Source organism: Colius striatus, chromosome 6, assembly GCF_028858725.1.
Source record: "Colius striatus isolate bColStr4 chromosome 6, bColStr4.1.hap1, whole genome shotgun sequence".
In the NCBI taxonomy this organism is placed as follows: Eukaryota; Metazoa; Chordata; class Aves; order Coliiformes; family Coliidae; genus Colius; species Colius striatus.
In genome coordinates, this window is record NC_084764.1 from 23,596,451 (window position 1) to 23,615,895 (window position 19,445).

General features: G+C 43.0%; 1 protein-coding gene across 1 annotated transcript in view; it reads left to right on the forward strand.

The window, feature by feature from the left end:
* The window catches only part of FBLN5 (fibulin 5), a 50,061-nt gene extending 47,383 nt beyond the window's left edge, over nucleotides 1-2,678 (forward strand). Inside the window, exon 12 of the mRNA XM_061998116.1 lies at nucleotides 1,472-2,678. Within this exon, the coding sequence (XP_061854100.1) occupies nucleotides 1,472-1,633 (162 nt within the window). The 3' untranslated portion in view covers nucleotides 1,634-2,678. The remainder of the gene's footprint in view (nucleotides 1-1,471) is intronic.
* Nucleotides 2,679-19,445: the final 16,767 nt, after the last annotated feature.

The window sequence follows — 19,445 nt, forward strand, 5'->3', positions numbered from 1 at the left end:
TGTTCATTTTATCAGGCAGGTTCAGGAAAGTCTGGGGCTATACCCATGTCTAAATAGCTCAGGTCTCCCATGCTCAGGAGAATCTATTTTGCCCAGCCTTTTTTTCCATTTGATGGACAATCAGCAATTGTCACTGAGAGAGTCATCATTTCTTGTTTGTTTTATTAAATTCCTCATTGGAATTTGGAAAACCTGAAAAACAAGGAAGCAAGCCAAAAAAAACTCCTTTATCCCAAGAACTGACTTCACTTTCATTCATTATGTGTTTTTTCACTGAGAACACACACTTTATGTCGACATTGTTAGACACAACTACTTTCTTTAAAAAAAAATCTGAATTTTCCTCAGGAGCCATCTCTGTTACCCAGTCTCAGAACACGGCCCAGCCATTAGAGATGGTGGCATCCAGAAGGTTGATTTTTAACCCTAGGCAAAAGCTGGCTTTGATACTCTCTTTAAATGTCTTTCAGTGGCCGTTCATAGTTCCCATATCTCACAGAAACCAGTAGCGTGATAGATTCAAATACACATTTCTCATGAGAGTCTCAGATTCTCACTGTAAAAAAAGGGAAATGTTTCAAAATCCTGAAATGACAAGTGGTCCAGGTACTGTCATTTACTTCTCACAAGAGCTTTCCTGTTCCAAAGTCATTACTGATCTCACTGACCTTCTCCCCCTGATCTGGGTCAATCCACCAGATGCTAAGGCTCCAGTGACCAGCTAGTTTTCTTTTATGTTATTTGTCACATCCCTATACGTTTGTCACCTCAGACACTTGGCTGAGGCTGAGGCTGTCCTTCACCTGCCACTGGCAGCAGCATGGTTGCTCCACTTTGGGTGTGTAAGTTTGTTGGGAAAAAAAAAAATGCAGTTAGTTTTAGTGTCAGAGTTTTAAATGCTTGTAATCTACTGTTCTGGCCAAATATTTCAAAGACAGATGTCCTGAAGTGCCTTCACATCTTTAAAGTTTTCTTCAGAGGATAAGGTTTTATGATGTTAACATAAGCAATTATACAACAAACTCTGATCATGTTCTCAAGGAACATCTGTTCTCCAAGCTCTGTTAACACAGCCCCTTCTTGGTGTTCACTGCTTCAAAGAAACAGTGTTCTTTACATCAAACAAAATAGTATCTCACAAAAAAAATAAAAAAGGTATCACTATTTGTTTATGCTCTGAATCCATGTTTTCATCTTTTTCCATTTGGACAACAGCAAATTTCTGTGTTCAATTGCTCCTTTTTTGTGCAGGGCTCACAAAGGCTTTACAAGCTGTCAAAGGTGATAGTTCATACAAAACACCAAAACGGAGCCAAATGGTGAAATGAAGTTCTCTCTTTCATTATTTGCAGTGGTTTCAAACAGTGCAGCAGAAAACAGGTTTATTGGCTGCTTGGAGACCATAGCAGGACAATAATTTTCACCAGCCATTTTTGAGAATCTCACTTGCTTTCTCTTGTCTTCTGCACAGCAAACAGGACCAATCAGTGCTACTCTGGTGATGACCCGCCCCGTGAAGGGGCCCCGTACTATTCAGTTGGACTTGGAAATGATCACTGTTAACACTGTTATCAACTTCAGAGGAAGCTCCGTCATCCGGCTGACGATATATGTATCACAGTACTCCTTCTAAACCTCGAGTTTGTGCCCTGGAAGCATGAAAGAGATGATTCCTTCTCTGCAGAACTCTCTCCTCAGAAGCCAGTATGTATAGCAGCTCCAAACCAAATCAATATTTCCACAGACCTGGTGACCTATGCTTGTCTGAGGAGAGAGGCCTCTTCATGGACAGGCCCTACCAGGATGCAGACATCTGAAGATGTGTTGTCAGCAGATCCCATATTCTCATAGATTCTCTATGTGGTTGTTTATTTGAAGGACTCTTCTTTCATTCCTAAACACTTCTAGGGTATGTCTCTATGTTTGAAAGACTGTGAACCTTTATAGCTCCAAGGCTGCTTAGCAAAAAGCACCAAAGAAACTGAGGAAAAAGCTGGCTTTTGCAATCTTGTCTTTTTTTTTTCATTATAAATGGAAGGCAGACAAACAAGTAGAAACAGAAACAAAAAGCCACATATTGAATCAAGGGATCTCAGAAGTGCTAACTTACATTCCCAGTTCTCTCTGGAATTATCAATCAGGCACTTTGCCTCAATTCACCCTGCATTTGTCCTAGTTTCACCTGTTTTTTTCTTTGACTTTATTTTATAGTTAAAATTCATTGTAAATTCATTCCAAAATACATGTTGTACTATGTAATCTGCTTCCTAACAGTGTCACATGTTTGGGTTCCTTCCTGTATTAAATCTTTCTATATAACAGAGTTCATAGAAATCACTGGATGGTATGTTTTACAATATTTAGGATGTTATGCTTATTTACACCCAGGCTCTTTGACACAGGTCTCCTCTGCCAGAATTGTGTACAGGACTTCAGAGCAGATAAGAAGCAGAACTTTATTTTCTCTTGTTTTGCTGAGTGTGATAGTTGCCAAGGGTTTGTAATGGTTATAAGATAATTATACTAACTTTTTAGTTAATGTGGCAACTAATCTTCCATTCAAAGACCACTCAGCCCAGACTCACCCAAATTCCTTCAGAAAAATTGAATCTTTATGTTCACATGCAGTCTTTCCTACATTCCTAACATTGGGGAAAATAAACTGAATAGAACTTGAACCAATCTCATAATTCATGCCTCTGCCACAAAGCAAACCCTGCTATGTCAGTACCCATACCTCAAACAATGGGATTCCACAGTTTCCATAGGCAATGTCGTCTCAGGTATAACTGCTGTAACCAATAGAAAGTTTCTTCTGAAGTCCAGTCTGAATCTCCACTGTTGTAATTTAAATCCATGGCATTTTAGCCTACTTCCACTAGAAACAGAGAACAGTTTATCTTCCCCTTTGCAGCAGTCTTTAACATGTCTGAAGACTGTTGTCACGTCTCCCCTCAGACTGTTCCTCTCTAGTCTAAACAAACCCAATTCTTTTGGTCTTTCCTCATACATCACATTTTCTGGACCTTTGATCATTCTTGTTGCTCTCATCTGGATTTTCTCCAGTTGGTTCACATCTTTCATGAAGTCCAGTGCCCAAAACTGTGAAAAGTATTCCAGCTGAGGCCTCACAGTGCTAAACTAAATCTCTATATATGTAATGCTTACCTTGTTGAAGCCACTGTCAGTTTGGCTTCTCATTTCAGGAAGGATGAGGGTTGATATGCCTTGTTCTTAAACTTCTCTGAAGCAAGTTCTTTTGCTACTTCCATTTGCTTTCTTTTTTTTTTTGTTTATTTGCTCATCAGCATCACTAAGGCAGGAAAGACAACCTTTTCTTCATCTTTTAGAGAACTGAAGTGCTTAATGCTATTTGGGAAATATGAAGATTAGAATACAAGCAGGCTGGAGCCGAGTAGAAGCATTATGAGAGGTCTTCCTTAAAGTGGAGAGTTAAATGGGAGAACATAGAAAGTTATCACAACACAGATGCATGACAATCAGAAAAACAACTTTCTTGTTCGTAATAAGCTTTATAAGTTAGTTTAGACAATTTTGCTTTTTTTTTGGAGAGATTCTGCTCTTTTTAGTTATACTCAGCTTTAAGAAAGCCCTGATGCAATAACTCACAGCAATGAAATGCCGATTTGAATGTGCTTCAGCAGCTTCCATTTTATAACAGTTTAAAGTTTTCTCCATGCTGCTACAATGTCCTGGGATCCTGTGGCTCAGAGCTCTGTGCATAGACTGTCCTTTATTGTAAAAAAAAACCAAACCTGACTCCAGGGTTTAGTGTGCCAAGCTGAGGGCAGGAAGCCAACTGAGTTTTGTGAGTAGCCGACTTGGAGGAGATAAATGTAGTGGAAACATGCAGAGAAATATCAGAAACAAAAAATGTGTTTCCTGAGTGTGTCATGGCTCATCATATACCACAGTCTTGGAGGTGAAAATAGAGATGACCAGGAAGGAGGAAGGCTAATTTAAAACCATGGGACTAAATGTGCTCATGTGTCCTAGATGATGGAAGTGAGATGTGGGAAATAAGCAGAGAGCAGACAAGGGGCAAGCATCTTCTTACATTAAAGATGTTAAACTTTTAACATAATTAAAGTTCTCCCAGTACTTAAAAGCCCCCTTTCTCCCCGTTCGTGCCCCTATGTTATGGTTTCTTCATGCCCAGTTGAGGAGTCCTTTCTTCCTGCCATCACATCACCTTCTGGAGAGGAAGCACACCCTGTTAGACATCAGACAGTTTCTCACTTCTGGGCTGTTCTCCCATGGCCCCCACATAGCAACCTCATTTAACCCCAATTTAGAAACATCAAAACCCAGAGGAATTCCAGAACAAAACACTTTGTTAAAAAGTAAAGTTTGAATGCTTAGTTTTAGCAGGGTCCAGCAAATACTCATAAAACAATATTACACTTTCTATATAAACATTCTGCTCCTTGAAAAAAAAAGTCTGCGAACAAAGGAATTGAGCCACTTCTCAACAGCCATAACATCTTTCATCACTCACTATCACTCCAGCCAAAGTTAACATTGCCAAAATATATGCCAATCTCAAAAGAATACATTACTAGCAGTTTATAACATCTAAATGCTCCGTTTCCTGGTCAGGGATCTGTTTCCAACAGACTATTGCAGGCTCATACATTACAGCAATTCTCACCAAATTAAAAAAAAATGAAAGTTTTTACACATGAAAGTTAAAAATGCAGCTTCCCGTGCTGTGTACATTCATGTTCTCCTTTGAGGCTGGGCCTCCCTAGAAGCAGAGCGGATTCCAGGGCTCCTCATAGAGTTACTCTTTATTCTGACCTATTACAGAGGATTTTCTAACACAAAGACTTGTAGCATATGTAGTAGACAATATTCTGGCTGGCCCTCAGTGAGGACACTGGCCCTGGTACACTGCCCTTGGTTTGAGTCCGTGTGGCTTCACCCCAGCTCTGCTCTGACATGCTCCTTGCACAGGGGCAGAGCTGTTGCCAGGGAAAGCTCCTTGCCTCTCCTGTCCACCAGCTGATGTGTCTGGTTAAAGGAAGGTCCTCAGGAGAAAAACCGTCTTTCACTGCAACTTTGTACAACACCTATTACTGGTGCAATAAATGGAATAAAAGTAAAACCAAGCAGAAAAGGCAGTGATCTTTGTCACAGATTACGATTGGCAAGGAGATCATGTTCTGATAAATGAACCAAGTGATTTGTGCTAGTCCATTTAGGTGCAGGGGGAAAAGAATGGTGAGAGGTGTGTGATCCAGTGCTGTAGAGCTGAGGGAGGCCTATCATCTGGCTTCTTTGACTTTGAGATATTTTTAGGGAATTGACTATTTTCAACACAAACAATAAAACGTTATTTCTGCTAAGAGTTTGCTGGATCCCACAGAATTGCTTTTCAACTTGTGGATCTCTGACAGCAATAACTTTTTTGAGAATAACTAAGCTTCTGGCCACCTGCCATATTGAGTGTAGTTTTTAGGGCCACTCACACAGATCTTTGTCCTTTGCAGGCTGGGGATCTGTAGTCATATTTACCTTTTTTTGGCTTAGCTTTTAGAAGACTCATTTTTCTTTGTCTCATAAACATAGCATCAGCATCAGAACTTATACGTTTATTTTCCTCTGTCTGGAGCAAGTGGAGCAATAGAATCAGTGCAGTCATTCAAGTTCTCCAATCTGGCTTATTCACAGAATATGCTACTGAATGTCTTTGGTAGCATGTAGCTGTATGAAAATTTCATAGCACAAAGATGTTAAATAATAAAATAAATTAATAGAAATATGCCCTAACATTATTCAAGCCTGACAGGCTTGTCAAAATAAATCTCTGTTCTGGATAGACAAAACCCTCAGCTGATGTTAATTTGTATGACTGTTGCTCTTTAACAGAAAGAAAAAAGTATCCTTAGGAATCCCATGGGATAGGATTCTGGATGGTAGGAGGGCCCAAGAAAGCTGGTTAGTCTTCAAGCATCACTTCCTCCAAGGCCAAGATTGGTGTGTCCTCACAAGTAGAAAGTGAGCAAAAGGAGGCAAGAGGCCTCCATCGATGAAAAAAGAACTCCTGGAACTACTCCAGGAAAAGATGTGAGGTGAAAAAAGGGCCTGGAAAAAAAGGTGGAAAAAAGGGGGGAAAAATAGATTCCACTCTATGTGAGATGGAATGGCAGCCTGGTTGTTTGGAAATAGCAAAGGAACATCACCAGAGTACGCAGGGACAAAACCAGGAAGACCAAAGCTCTTTTGGAATTAAACCTGGCAGAAGAAGTAAAGGAAAACAAGAAAGGCTTTTTCAAATACATCAGCAGCAAAAGGAAGATCAGGGAGAACGTGAACCCGCTGCTGAACACGGAGGGTGCCCTGATGACAGAGAATGCAGGGAAGGCAGAACTCCTGAATGTCTTCTTTGCCTCAGTCTTCACTGCCAAGGCCAGCTCTCAGGAAGCCCAGTTCCTGGAGCATAGTAGGATAGTCTGGAGAACAGAAGACTTTCCCATGGTAGATGAGGATGAGGTCAGATACCTGCTGGGCAAGCTTAACACCCATAAATCTATGGGACCTGACGAGATACATCCACGAGTGCTGAGGAAACTGCTGGTGTTATTGCTAAGCCACTCTCCAGTATTTTCAGAAGATCGTGAAGGACTGGTGAGGTGCCAGAGAAGTGGCAAAAGGCCAGTGTCACTCCAGGCTTCAAAAAAGACAAGAAGGAGGACCTGGGAAACTAAAGGCCACTCAGCCTCACCTCCATCCCTGGAAAGGTGATGAAACAACTCATGCTGGATGCCATCTCAAAACGCATGAAGAAAAAGATGGTTGTCACGAGAACTCAACGTGGACTCACCAAGGGGAAAATTCTGCTTGATCAACATGATAGCCTTCTATGATGGCATGACTGATGGGTAGACAAGGGGAGAGCAGCAGATGTCATCTACCTTGACTACAGCAAGGATTTTGACACTGTCTCCTGTAACATCCTCAACCAGAAAGCTCAAGCAGTGTGTCTTGGATGAGTGGACAGTGAGGTGGATTGAAACCTGGCTGAATGACAGAGCCCAGAGGGTGGTGATCAACAGAGCTGAGTCAAGTTGGAGGTCTGTGGCCAGTGGAGTTCCACAGGAATCAGTTCTGGGGCCAGTCTTGTTCAACATCTTCATCAATGACCTGGATGAGGGGACAGAGTGTACCCTCAGCAAGTTCCCCGATGACACCAAACTGGGAGGACTGGCTGATTCCCCAGAAGGCTGTGCTGCCATTCAGCGGGATCTTGACTTGAGAATTGGGCAGAGAGGAACCTCATGAGGTTCAGCAAGGGCAAGTGCAGTCCTACAACCCCATGTACCAGGACAGGCTGAGGATTGACCTGCTGGAGAGTTGCTCCACAGAGAGACACCTGGGAGTCCTGGTTGATAATAAACTGAACATGAGCCAGCAATGTGCCCTCGTGGCCAAGAAGGCCAATGGCATCCTTGGAGGCATCAAGAGTGTGGCCAGCAAGTCAAGGGAGGTTCTCCTCCCTCTCTGCCCTGTTGAGTCCTCATCTAGAGTCCTGTGTCCAGTTCCGGGCTCCCCAGCTCAAGATGGACAGGGAACTCCTGGAGAGAGTCCAGCACAGGGCCACCAAGATGATCAGGGGACTGGAGCATCTTTCTTATGAGGAAAGGCTCTGGAATCTAGGACTGTTCAGCTGGAGGAGACTGAGGGTGTACCTCACTTCCAAGTATGTAAAAGGTGCATGTCAAGAGGATGGGGCAACACTTTTTTTTGTAGTGTCCAATGACAGAACAAGGGGCAATGGACAAAACCTGGAACACAGAAAGTTCCACTTAAGGAAAAACTTCTTCACTGTTCAGGTGAGGGAGCCCTGGCACAGGCTGCCCAGGGAGGATGTGGAGTCTCCTTCTCTAGAGGTTTTCAAAACCTGCCTGGATGTGTTCCTGTGTGACTTTATCTAGATGAATGTGCTTTAGCAGGGGTGTTGGACTAATGATCTTTAGAGGTCCTTTCCAACTCCTACCATTCTGTGATTCGGTGATCTTCCCTGTGTATGTGTAAACCCCTGTGCATATATCAGGATACACGGAGAATTTGCAGAAGCTAGAACTATCTGTGGTAGGATGGCTATGTGTCTGGACTTCAAAGAGTTGTGAGATAACACAGCAAAATGTGTTTCCTGATCTGACAGACATGCAGGCAAGTGAATTACACCAGTCACGTGTTGTTAAGTCTTCAAACCAATCCTGAGTAGCTCAACCCCAAAGCAGGCTCCATGCATGAAGACTGAGGCTGATGGCCATAACTAGACTTCTAGGCATTCTGCAGAATGCCTGCCCAGGAAAGTGACCTGTGCTAAAGGGTCAGGGAGTGTAACAGTGCAGAGGTATTGGTGCCAGGGTGTCTCTGATCCTGCAGCTGCCTCTGTCCTCACTTGTTTCAGTGCAGAGTGCAGCTGATATTAGTAACTATGTACATCAGAGACAGAAGTCTCACCTATTCTAGTTCTTAGCTCAAACTTCTGAGGTTCTCCAGTGGTTTCCATTGCCCAAACTGATCAACTTGTGCAACTCAAGTAATATTGATGGTCACACCAGGAAGTGAACAATGATGCAGTAACTTTGACGTAAGAATTGAGGAATGTAGCTGGGCAGCAAACAGATCTTTAGAAAACACTTCAGCAACCAAAAATTTCCAAAACATTGAATCTCTTTCCATTTCCTCCTGTATCCCAGAAGTCACTCATTCTCATTTTTAAGTTTATCCTGTGTCGTGGTTTTGCCCAGTCAGCAATGAAGCACCACGACAGTCTCTTGCAGTCTATCCATCCCCTGCCCTCCATCCACCCCCCACCCCTCCTTAGGATGGTGAAGGCTCCAGTGAGATGGGAGGTAAAAAAGATAAGCAGGGTTGTTGTGGATTGACACAAGGGCAGGGAGGGCTCACTGCCAATTACGGTTCTGGGCAAAACAGACTTCAGTACTCAGAGAGGAAAGTAGGAAAGTTTATTCTACTGCCTACAAGAAACAGAACAGAACAAAAAGCAAAAAGAGAGTAGGATGATGAGACAATTACAACCAGCACTTTAAGATCTCCCTCCCCCATCTCTCCTTTCTTCCTGGGCCCAGCTCACTGCTCCCGATGTCTCTATCTGCTCACCCCTCAATGGCTCAGGGGGGCAGGGAATGGGGGATGTGGTCAGTGTCTCACAGATGGGCTCTGCCGCTTCTCTCTTCTCAGATGAGGACAACTCCTGGCATTCTTCCCTTGCTCCAATTCCGGGTTCCTTTCCCCAGGACACAGTCCTTAGTGAATATCTCTGAGGTGGGTTATTCCCAACAGTTGCAGCTTCTGCAGATACAGGGTCCCTCCCATAGGACATGGCCTTTTCTGGACATCATTTTAATGAACTGTTTTGGCCTGGGTTCTTCCCCACTGTTGCAGCTTCTGTGAATACAGGGTCCCTCCTACAGCACACGGCCTCCTCTGGCCATAGTCACTGCTCCTGGCACGGCGTTTTTAATGAAATGCAAACAAATCTCAGCTTCACCAGTCCTCTCCACAGGATGCAGGGGAGTCTCTGCTCCAGCACACCTCCTCCTCTCTTACCTCACTGACCTTGGGGTCCACATGGTTGTTTCTCTCACTCTTCCCACTCTTTGCACCAGCACCAGCTGGAAAAGATAAAAGAACAGAGCAAGAAAGAACAGGAAGAAACCTCCTCTTCTGGCTACTTCTTAAAAAGTGATCATGGAGGCACCTAATTGGCTCAGCCCCAGAAGTGAGTCTGACTCAGAGCTGGGGACAGTTTTGAACAACTTCTTACAAAGCCATCTTTACAGCTCCTTCCCCATTACCAGAAATGGCTTCATGTCAAACCATGACATCCTGGACAAGGGATTGTGTTACGGTCATGCACTGCAAGCAGATGCTGAGTGAGCTCCACTTCTACTCTGGCACTGTGCAACATTTTTCACTTTGCTTTTTGGAGATCAGTAGGCTATGTGTCTCTTCTAGACTCTGACTGACCTTAATTGCTTTTCTCATAGCCAAAGCAGATCCATTATCTCCCTGCCAGCTTCCTCTGCTCCCACCATCTGTACAACAAGCTTTTCATGTTTTTTACTGGAAATGCAGGCACTGTTGTTGGCCCATCTGCTGCTTTTTTACCTCCCTCGTTCTGCAACATCAGCAGGCATCCTTAGAGCAAAGTGTTAGATCTGATCACTCTCTTCAACTACCTGAAAGGAGGTTGTTGTGAGATGAAGGGTGATCTCTTCTCTCCAGTAATGAATGATAGGGCAAGAGGAAATGGGCTCAAGTTATGCCAGAGTTGTTTAGATTGGACATTAGGAAGAACTTTTTCACTGAGAGGGTTGTTAAGCACTGGAACAGGCTGCCCAGGGAGTTGGTGGAGTCACCATCCCTGGAGATGTTCAAAAGATGCATAGATGAGGTGCTGAGGAACATGGTTTAGTTTAGCGATGGGCTTGGCAGTGTGAGGTTAGTGGTTGGACGCGATGATCTTAAAGGTCTTTTCCAACCATAATGATTCCATGATTCTTTGAGTAGCTGAAGGGGTTGCCCAGTTGGCTGGCAGAGCCTGGCTTCATGAGGAGAATTTTAAAAAAACCCCACAACCCTCCCACTTCTGAAGGTGATAGATGCTCTTTTAGGTCCTGATGAACCACTTTTGTCTTGAAATTTTCTCTGGATCATGCTAGCTTGACAGTCTCAAGGCTTTTTAAAAGCCTGATAAGATCATGCTTATGCAACACATCCTTAGGCCCTTTACATCTTGGATGAGCTTTTGCTTGTTTGCAGAGCGATCAGCCCACCCAGAGAGAGTGCAATGGGATCACCGCTGTGCTGAAGTCAGTGATCGTTAACCACTTTACGTCAGGTCTGGATTTAGTCTTGAACTTCTGTGTCAGTGGTATAAATGTAAAAGGATATGTATTCATTTTACAGTAGAGCTAAGTGTTTCCAGTAAATAAACACTAGTATGGTTGCAATATCTTTTTTTTTCTCTGTGGGCACTATCTTTGGGTACTTTATGATTTCCCGAGATATCCTTGACACTTCAAATTTTCCTGTGCTATATCAAGCCGTTCATGGATGTGTTTCCATGAATGATTCCTCATCCTTGTTCTTCAAACTCCAACCCAGACACTTGACTTTACATGTTGTTAAAACATCAAGCTACACCCAAGCCTTTGTAGACTCATGGCTCACGCATCATGCATAGAAATTGCTCCTCCCTGCAACCTATAAGGAATTATGTTGACTTCCTTGAGATTCTACAGTGTTCAAAGTAATGCATGTGCACGTATGTTTCAAGACTGGGACCTTAATCTGGAGATTATTCATCAGCAACTTATTGAAAATGTTTTGTATTCAGCATCTCAAATCAGAGCCACAAAGACTAATTTTGACAAAATCTTCAAAACATATAGTGTTTCCTGGCTGCCTATGCATATTGCAAACACAATTCAAAAGTCCAGCACTGTCATTCTCAAGAAATCACTGTTTTTAAAAAAAACATTTTGATTGATCTAATTTTGTAGATTATGTGAAATGCAACCAGAGAGGCAGAAGGCCGGTCAAGACTACACAGGTTTATTATTCAAAGCACTATCTCCAAGAAAACCTGAATCTAGTCCATGATTGAAAAAATGTTTCTTTGGACTCTGACATCTAATGCCACTCAGGTGGGACAGAGTGACAGAAAAGCTGTCATCTTCTAAACCAGCAGCAGCTGCTTTCCAGAGATCTTGGGGCTCCTGCAGTGATTTGAAACACTTATCAGCTCATCCCCAGGTCAGAGAGGAAGGCACAAAACTCACAGAAACATATCCTCAGCTGGAGCAGAGAAAACCTCAGTGACTTCTTAATGATGTCAAGTGAAGATTTACTTCATAACATGCATAAATTTCATTGTGTTTATAAATCTATGGAAAATTTAAAATGACAGGACACAATTTGTTGCCTACCACATGCATGCTACCTGCAGCATGCTCTAGCATATCCCTCTGCCATTGCCTAGGGTTGTGCTCACTTAGAATCACCCAGTCTGACTTGGTGTGAGTAACAATGGCCTAAGTGACAGCATTCAGTTTACAAAAGTGTAATATCATTCCCACAGATGAAAAAAGAGAATTATTGAGGAATAAAATGACAATTGAACCAGGAAGTTAATTTAAAAGTGTTTGATATTAGTTGACCTTCAGTGTTTTCGTTATGATGTCATTGTTATGGACAAAAATGATCAACCAGAAACCCCAAGTCTTTAAAAGTAGACTATTTCCTTAGAAAGTTAAGTGCCTGTGTAGCTTATAAATAGCTTTGGAATGAAGACATCCCACGCAACATCTGGAAAAGGCAGAATTCGTTCCTTGATCTCCAGCATCCCTGTCTCCTAGTGTCAGGATTAAGCACAATTGATCCTTACCAGGATACAAACTCAACAACTTGCTGATGGATGGACTAGGGAAGAGGCAGGCATGGCCAGAGGCAAGGAAAGGACGAACCAAGGTAATCTAAAAGTACTAAGAAACACTCTCAGTGTGCAGAATCTCTGAGATAAGTCTCTCTCTTACAGTGCATTTTAGCTTTGCTTGGGTCTGTGAAAGACAGAGAAGTGCTAACAGTCACTTCAAGAAAAATAGGAGGGTAGCACTAACATGTTTGAATGCAGCACCAGTTTTCAAAAAAACCACACTGCCCTGGCCAAACTGTCACCTAATGAGATGCACTGGACACCAGAAGCCTGTAAGTACAATTTAAGGTGTAACACATAGGGCATCACCTTATACCAACAGTTTCTGATGCAGACAGCACAGGTGCAGGGAGAAGGACACGCTATCCAACTCAACCGCTGCTCCACAGAGCTTCTGCTTACACAGTCATTTCCCTAACTTTTACTTACTTATATTTTGTAGTCTTCATTCTTTTCAGAAGAGGCATACTATAGATATAAAATAAGTAAATATAAATAATTTTAATGTTTAGATGTCCCTCATCCTGCCCCTTTTAACCTATATCCATTATTTCATTTGCAGAAGAAAGCCAGCTTCTAGTTCTTGTATTATTTTACATTGAACACACCAGTAGGGTCTATTTTAAAGCTTATATATATATATATATAACAAAAAATGTAAATGAATTGCAATTTATTTTGATCATTGCCTGGTTTAGTGGTGACCATATAGGATCACTGCAAGCATTCCTGCCAGAATCATTAACTCCTTTGCAAAGGAAGCTGAATGAGGATCAATGATACTGGTACATCTAGTGGTCTTAACTACCAGTGACATGTATACAGTAGCAGAGAAAATGTCAAAGCAAGATACAATAAATTCTCAAGATGCTAATTTTCTTTCACAGTTTTTAGGTTGTAAATTTGTCCATACTTAGAGGTACATCTGTGCATTTTATCTTCACTTCCTGTTGGGTTTATGCATGGTATGACCCACCATTCTGTGTAATGCTACCTTATCTGTATAAGGAGCTTGATGTATCTGAGGTATTTCTTTCCCCCACAAGTCCACTGAAGTTAGAGTAAGTCATTGCTTTTGATTGGTGGCAATGGCTCCCTTGCCTGGTTCCCCCAAGCAGCAGCCATGCTTTACCCAGCATTTATTCAGAGTGTGTTGTGGCGGGGGAGGATGTATAGAATGCCTGCTGCAGCCTTGGAGGCATTCCTGGCAGATCCCAGGAGATGAGCTGTCTTCCCAGCCTCACACAATGCCACTCTGTTCTCCCAGTTGCCCTCAGTCTTGGAGGCACAATGTGGACCGGTGAAGACAGGGGTTTGTACAGTGAACATGAGGCTATGGGAAGAATTTGTGCTAGCTCTGAAGAATAAACTAGTCTCCTTAACAAGTAAATATAAGATAATTTAGACTGAACTAGTTTCCTCATACATAAATCATTAATTAGTAGCTAGTTCTCACTCCCACCTGCACTACATAGTTTGTGACTTCAGCAAAAGAAGGGCTTTTTCACCCACACCATAGTCAATGATCCACGCCTAATGGAGTTTGGCTGTTTGTTGGTTGTGTTTGTGTTTTGCAGGTGGAATGTTCTTATTTCAGCAAATTGCAGGGGCAGCCAAGTCTGGCTCTGGTTTGCTTTGTGGGAAATGAATGAACTTATATCTCACAGTTGCTCTCTCGCAATCTCATCACTCAAGTAACCCACTGCAGAAGTGAGGTAGGTCATGTGTCATTCACTGGGCTTATGATGATTTACAAGCCTCTCAGAAAGCTGATAAAGATCTTTACAGCTGTTTTGAACTCAAAGCAACTGTCACAGCTCATTTACAGTATCACGAGGTTACATCAGTTCCCTTCATTACACTGCAAATGCATTAATTCTGAATCACACTCTCAAGAAAAATTACACTGAAATGGGCACACATGCTAAACAGGAGGAGAGGCCAAGTACAGGAATGCTGGGCTGCAACATTTCAGAAGCAAAAAAACTCTCTACAACAGCTCAAATAAAAATGAAAAAGTAGGCCTGTGAGCCATGATCAAATACTTCTGGTTCTTCAGTCCCCACTGAGATGCCTAGGTGGAAGCGGCCTGACCAGTGAAGGCACAGAACAGATGGGCTTTCCCTTCAGTTTGGTGGAAAACAGATACCTCAGGAAACAAAATTGCTCAGATTTAGCTGTTGGCATACAGCTCAAATTGCCTAATCTGAGGTTTCCAGACCTGAGCCACTGCGTTCTTCTTTCTCTAGTTGCTTACTTTTCAGGTTATTCTTATTTTCCTTTTCAGGTTATTCCTATTTTACATTCTGTGATGTTTGTCTTAGATGGGATTGCCCATGGGACTCCATAGTGTCACTCCTTCCCCTTTTATTTCTTATTTCACAGTGCACGACCAATCTGCTCTGACAGTATCTTCCCAGACAGGGGTCTCTCCCTTCAGTAAGAATTCTGTGGATAAGGCAACAGTATCTTTGGAGCTGGCTCACATCCATGGGCAGGAGAAGCAGGCTGTACTTTCTCTTCTGTGAGCGCTGTTCAGTCAGCTGGTAAAGGACACTGTGCTGCTGGAGAGATGGGGTTTGGTTGGTTTGTAAAAGCAGCAAGGATTTAACCTGCTGTGCACTTCCTTAAGGGTGAGCTATGAATCATATTTCCTTGACAAGTCCCATGGGCTGTATTCTGTGTACCAAAACTCTTGCCTTCTCCTCCCTTCTCTGTTGGGCCTGACATTGCTGCTGGCTGCTGTTACACCGTCCTCACTGTCAGCCTGCACAGAGCCACATTGCTGATGGAAAAATGGAACCCTATGGGTTTTCTCCAGGAGGCCGGATGGCAGCTCCCTGTCTCACAGAGGTGAACATTTTCTCACACTAGTAGCTTATTAGGATGCCATGCATGAACTCAGTTCTTTCACACCGATGTAAGTGTTCATAGTCAGTGCCACTGTTCCTAAGGACTGTCCCAAATGGCAGCTGATTGCTCATCTGTAACAACACTTTTGTATTTGCATTTTTTCCTCTTTCTAATCTGTGCTATTTCTTCTTTCCTGGGCACAGTTCAGTCACCACACTGTTACAGAATGATCAGAAAGGCAACTCCAGTACTAAAGCACGGCCTCCATCTGCATGCTAGTGAAAACCCTTGTCAGTTGTGGGACCACCACATCAGTTGAAGCAAAGGAGCAGCCAGAACATCAGCTGAGAAATGTTAAGTTTTCTAAGATCCTGAAGAACTAATTCAATATACCCTTGCTTGCTTGCTTGAATGAGTGCACCTTTGATTTCCCATTACATTTTTCATTCTGTCACTTAGATACAAACACACGTGGTTTTAATGTGAAGTTAATCCCCGAGCTGCAGTGAAATGATTAACCCTTCACCCTTGAATTCATTGCTACCATATGATCTAGTTCTTATGGAGCTAAGAGTTAAAGCAATAGTGACAGCTGAAAACATTTGAGGCTAACAGATATTTGCTTACCAGGGAAAGCCAGCCTTTGTCACACATTTATAAACTTTTTGGCTTGGGGAGCACAAGTAAATAATATGGCAAGGCTAAGGTGTCATGCAAACAAATATTTGAACCTACTCTTATTATTGCTGACTCAATTATTCTTGAAAATAATCTGTCAAGAAATCACTGTCAAGAATAAAATCCTGCAGTTTGCAGCTGCTAAACTTTCTGTTAAACACACATTTGTTACACCTATGCCATTCAGCTCAGGTGTACAATCAAGTACCAACATGGTTACTCACTTCAATCTCAGTGGAGTGGTCTGTGAAGGGTTGTATGTTCTCTCCTCTTTGGATATTTACGTGTATAACCAAACATGAGTTAAATATGCATAATCCTCTGCTTTGGGGTGAGAGTGCATCCTTATTCCTGCCCTGAAATCCCTGGTGATGTTAGCAAGGGTTGTAACCACAGCACAGCTATTATCCAGTGATTCTGGGTGCAGTGGTAAGAGGCAGACAATGCTGCTGGTGATCTTGAAAGTGAAGGCTGGGAAGATGAGTGTCTTGTTTCGAGTACCTTAAGAATGCTGTATATTGGTGTGTTTGCCTGGGAACAGAGACAAACACCCTGCAGCTGGATTAAAGTATTAAAATTTGGGTTAGAGTGGGCTGGTAATCTCTGCTTCTAGTTATGCTATTTCTTAAAAGTCTTTAAGCATCAAGCCAGTCTCCTTGCCCTTCACTGAGGAATGTCCCCAAAGCTCCAGCTAGAAGGTCAGTGTGCTCTTGTTTTGAACTTTGCAATTTTAGACAGAAGAGCAGCATTCCAGCTTCCGTGGACAACTGGTCACTGGCCTCCATGGACATTCTTCCCAGCTGCCTCATTTTCATGGGGCCAGCTGCCTTTAAAGTGTTGTGATTTCTGGAATGGCTTTTTGCCCTCATTCATTTTAAGCAGGGTGAATTAAGTTTACTTGCACCTGAAAATAGAAGAAGAAGAAAAAATAAAAAGAGTTTTATGACTGAAAACAAGAAGTTCTTTTTGTGCTTCACAAGTTGTGCCTGTTTCTTGATCGAGTCCCTTTCAGGAAGGGTCTTTTGTGTGTTGCCTTTGCTCTGTGCATGGATGACACCTGGCTGGCCCCTGTATCCTGGGGAGAGGAACATCTGCTCATCCTCGAGCAGGCCTGAGTCTTTTTTCAGGAGAGAGGCCAGCTCTGAGGCCCTGAACGATCCCAGAGAGATGATGGTGTGAAAATGCAGGACGGCAGCACCTGCCCTGAGGTCCAAAAAAAGGGAGGGGGGGAAGGGGCCAGGAAAGCATTTGGACACCTCCTGTTCCTGCACTGGCTGCCTGTTCTGCCCTTTGCTTGGGCAGACAGATACCCGGGCTCCAAGGAGACTGGGAAGGCACAGAGAGTCACCTGTCATCACCTCCCCCATGTTGAAAAATCTATTTTTGTGCAGTGCAACAGGCAAGAGGGACCAGAACAGTGTTTGGGGAGACAGCTCAGAAGCATCCCAGGAGGTGGCACCATCCCAGCCCGGAGGAAAAATACCTCCTGGGCAGACTGGGCTTCACAAACAGCCTGGAGAGCATTGCCTAGGTATTGGGAAAGAGGTGCTCCTATGAGGTTTTCACTGCTTAGGAGAGAGAGGAGTAAATGGTAGGAGTATAGGTCTTCAGCTGTCCAGAGCCCTGGTGTCCCAGTGAGCCCAGCCCCAGCCCCACAGGGCTGCCCAGGGCTGCCCTGCTTGGTGGTCTGGCTGTCCCCTTAGCCCCTAGCTACCAAGGCTCCCTGCAAATTCCCTCCTCATTCCCTTCACAGAGCGGGAGTGTAGCAAAAATACAGATGTGCATTTAAGCAATTTCTGCATTTGGAACTCTCTTTCCAGCCCATTTCTAACTGCAATTCTTAAACCCCACAGATTTTCACTGCTAGCTGGTCATAGCCATCATTCATTGATGTACTTTTGAACAGATGAGCTTAAACAGTTCTTCAAGCTCTATTATGCCTCTGGCTTGTAAAATGCAATGATTTCTTACTAGGTTACCCTAATATTTTGTAATTCATTCTTAATATTATTCTTCAATAAAGCTCTGTGCAAACAATCTATCCCACAGGAGGAACTTCTGCCAGAGCCCAGATGTCAAACACATTTGCTTCAAATACAGGAGTTCATGACCTTTTGTGTTTGTTAATGTGATGTCATGGAAATTATTTATAATAAATAAGTGTATTTCAGAGTCAGGTGTTCCATGGGGCCTTTTTCAGTGATATAACAGTCTTTCCTGAAACAGGTCTTTCCTGTTTTGCTCCCCCCCCCCCACCTCGACAATGAAAGTTTAGGAACAATTTGAAACCCTGTTATTGAACTGAGTCCAGCTACTGCACTGAAAGGTAGAGAGGAACTCAAAGATATCTCAGATTTCAGATCTTTCCTGAAATTAGCAACAGATAAGGTTCTTCCTTTCTCTTTTATCCTCTACCCTGAAAAATGCAGTTTTCAAATAGGAGATGTATGGATCCAGACAAACACTAAATATATTGGTTTAAAGCACAGAATCAAACAGGAAACTACTGGAATTTGAAAACCAGATTCTATATGCCAAGGGTTTTCTGCATGTAGCATGCTCATTTTAAAGCTGGGGTAGTACTAGCTACCCACAATCTTGAAGGTTTAAGAGTTCTAGAAAACATCTGAAGGTGCCATTACGTTGATAACATTTAACCTTATTATCTTTCTTCAGCAGGTATGACAATGTCCTCCCAAAATTGTGTTGGGATTAAGAGTATCTGGCTCTGAATGAAGCTAGGCAAGAAAAGGATGCAATAGGAAAACACTGGAAGGAGCATATCTTGGCTTTGTTTCATTCGCTTGCCAACTGTACATGAAGGTTTATAGTATTTCCTGAGTTTACTGGATTCATCATCCTGGATTTCTAGACAGTAGCAGCAGCAGCAAGAAATACTTCTTGAAGAGGAAGCTGAACCATTTGCTCCAGAATGAATATGCACCCATAGTCACCCCTGCCTGTCACTCTAGGCTGAAGCTCATGGCCCAAAAGCTCCAGTCTGGGCCCTGTGCTTCCATGGTTATCCACCCAGAAACCTCACCTTGCCTTGGGCTAGTTCAGGGCTGGCAGCTATTTACAAGGTTGAAGACTGCTGTGCAGCTCAGAAGCAGTTGCTAGAGCCCGCACAGATGCAGGACTGGCTGTGGAGAGATGGGACCAAACTGTTCCAGTGCACAAAGGATGAGCCCTTGGTTTTATTATCAGAGTGTATTAATGATGTGTATGTGTGTGTACAAAGAAAACCTGCCTTATAGTATAAGGCAAGAAATAACAAGCCAGAAAATCTCTTTTCAAATTCACAGTACATCAAATCTAAATGAGATAAAGAGTGGGTCTAATGTGGACAAGAGAGTATCTCCATGCAATTTCTTCTCTAGGCATCCTAGCAATGTTTCAAAAGATGCTGGACACTGTG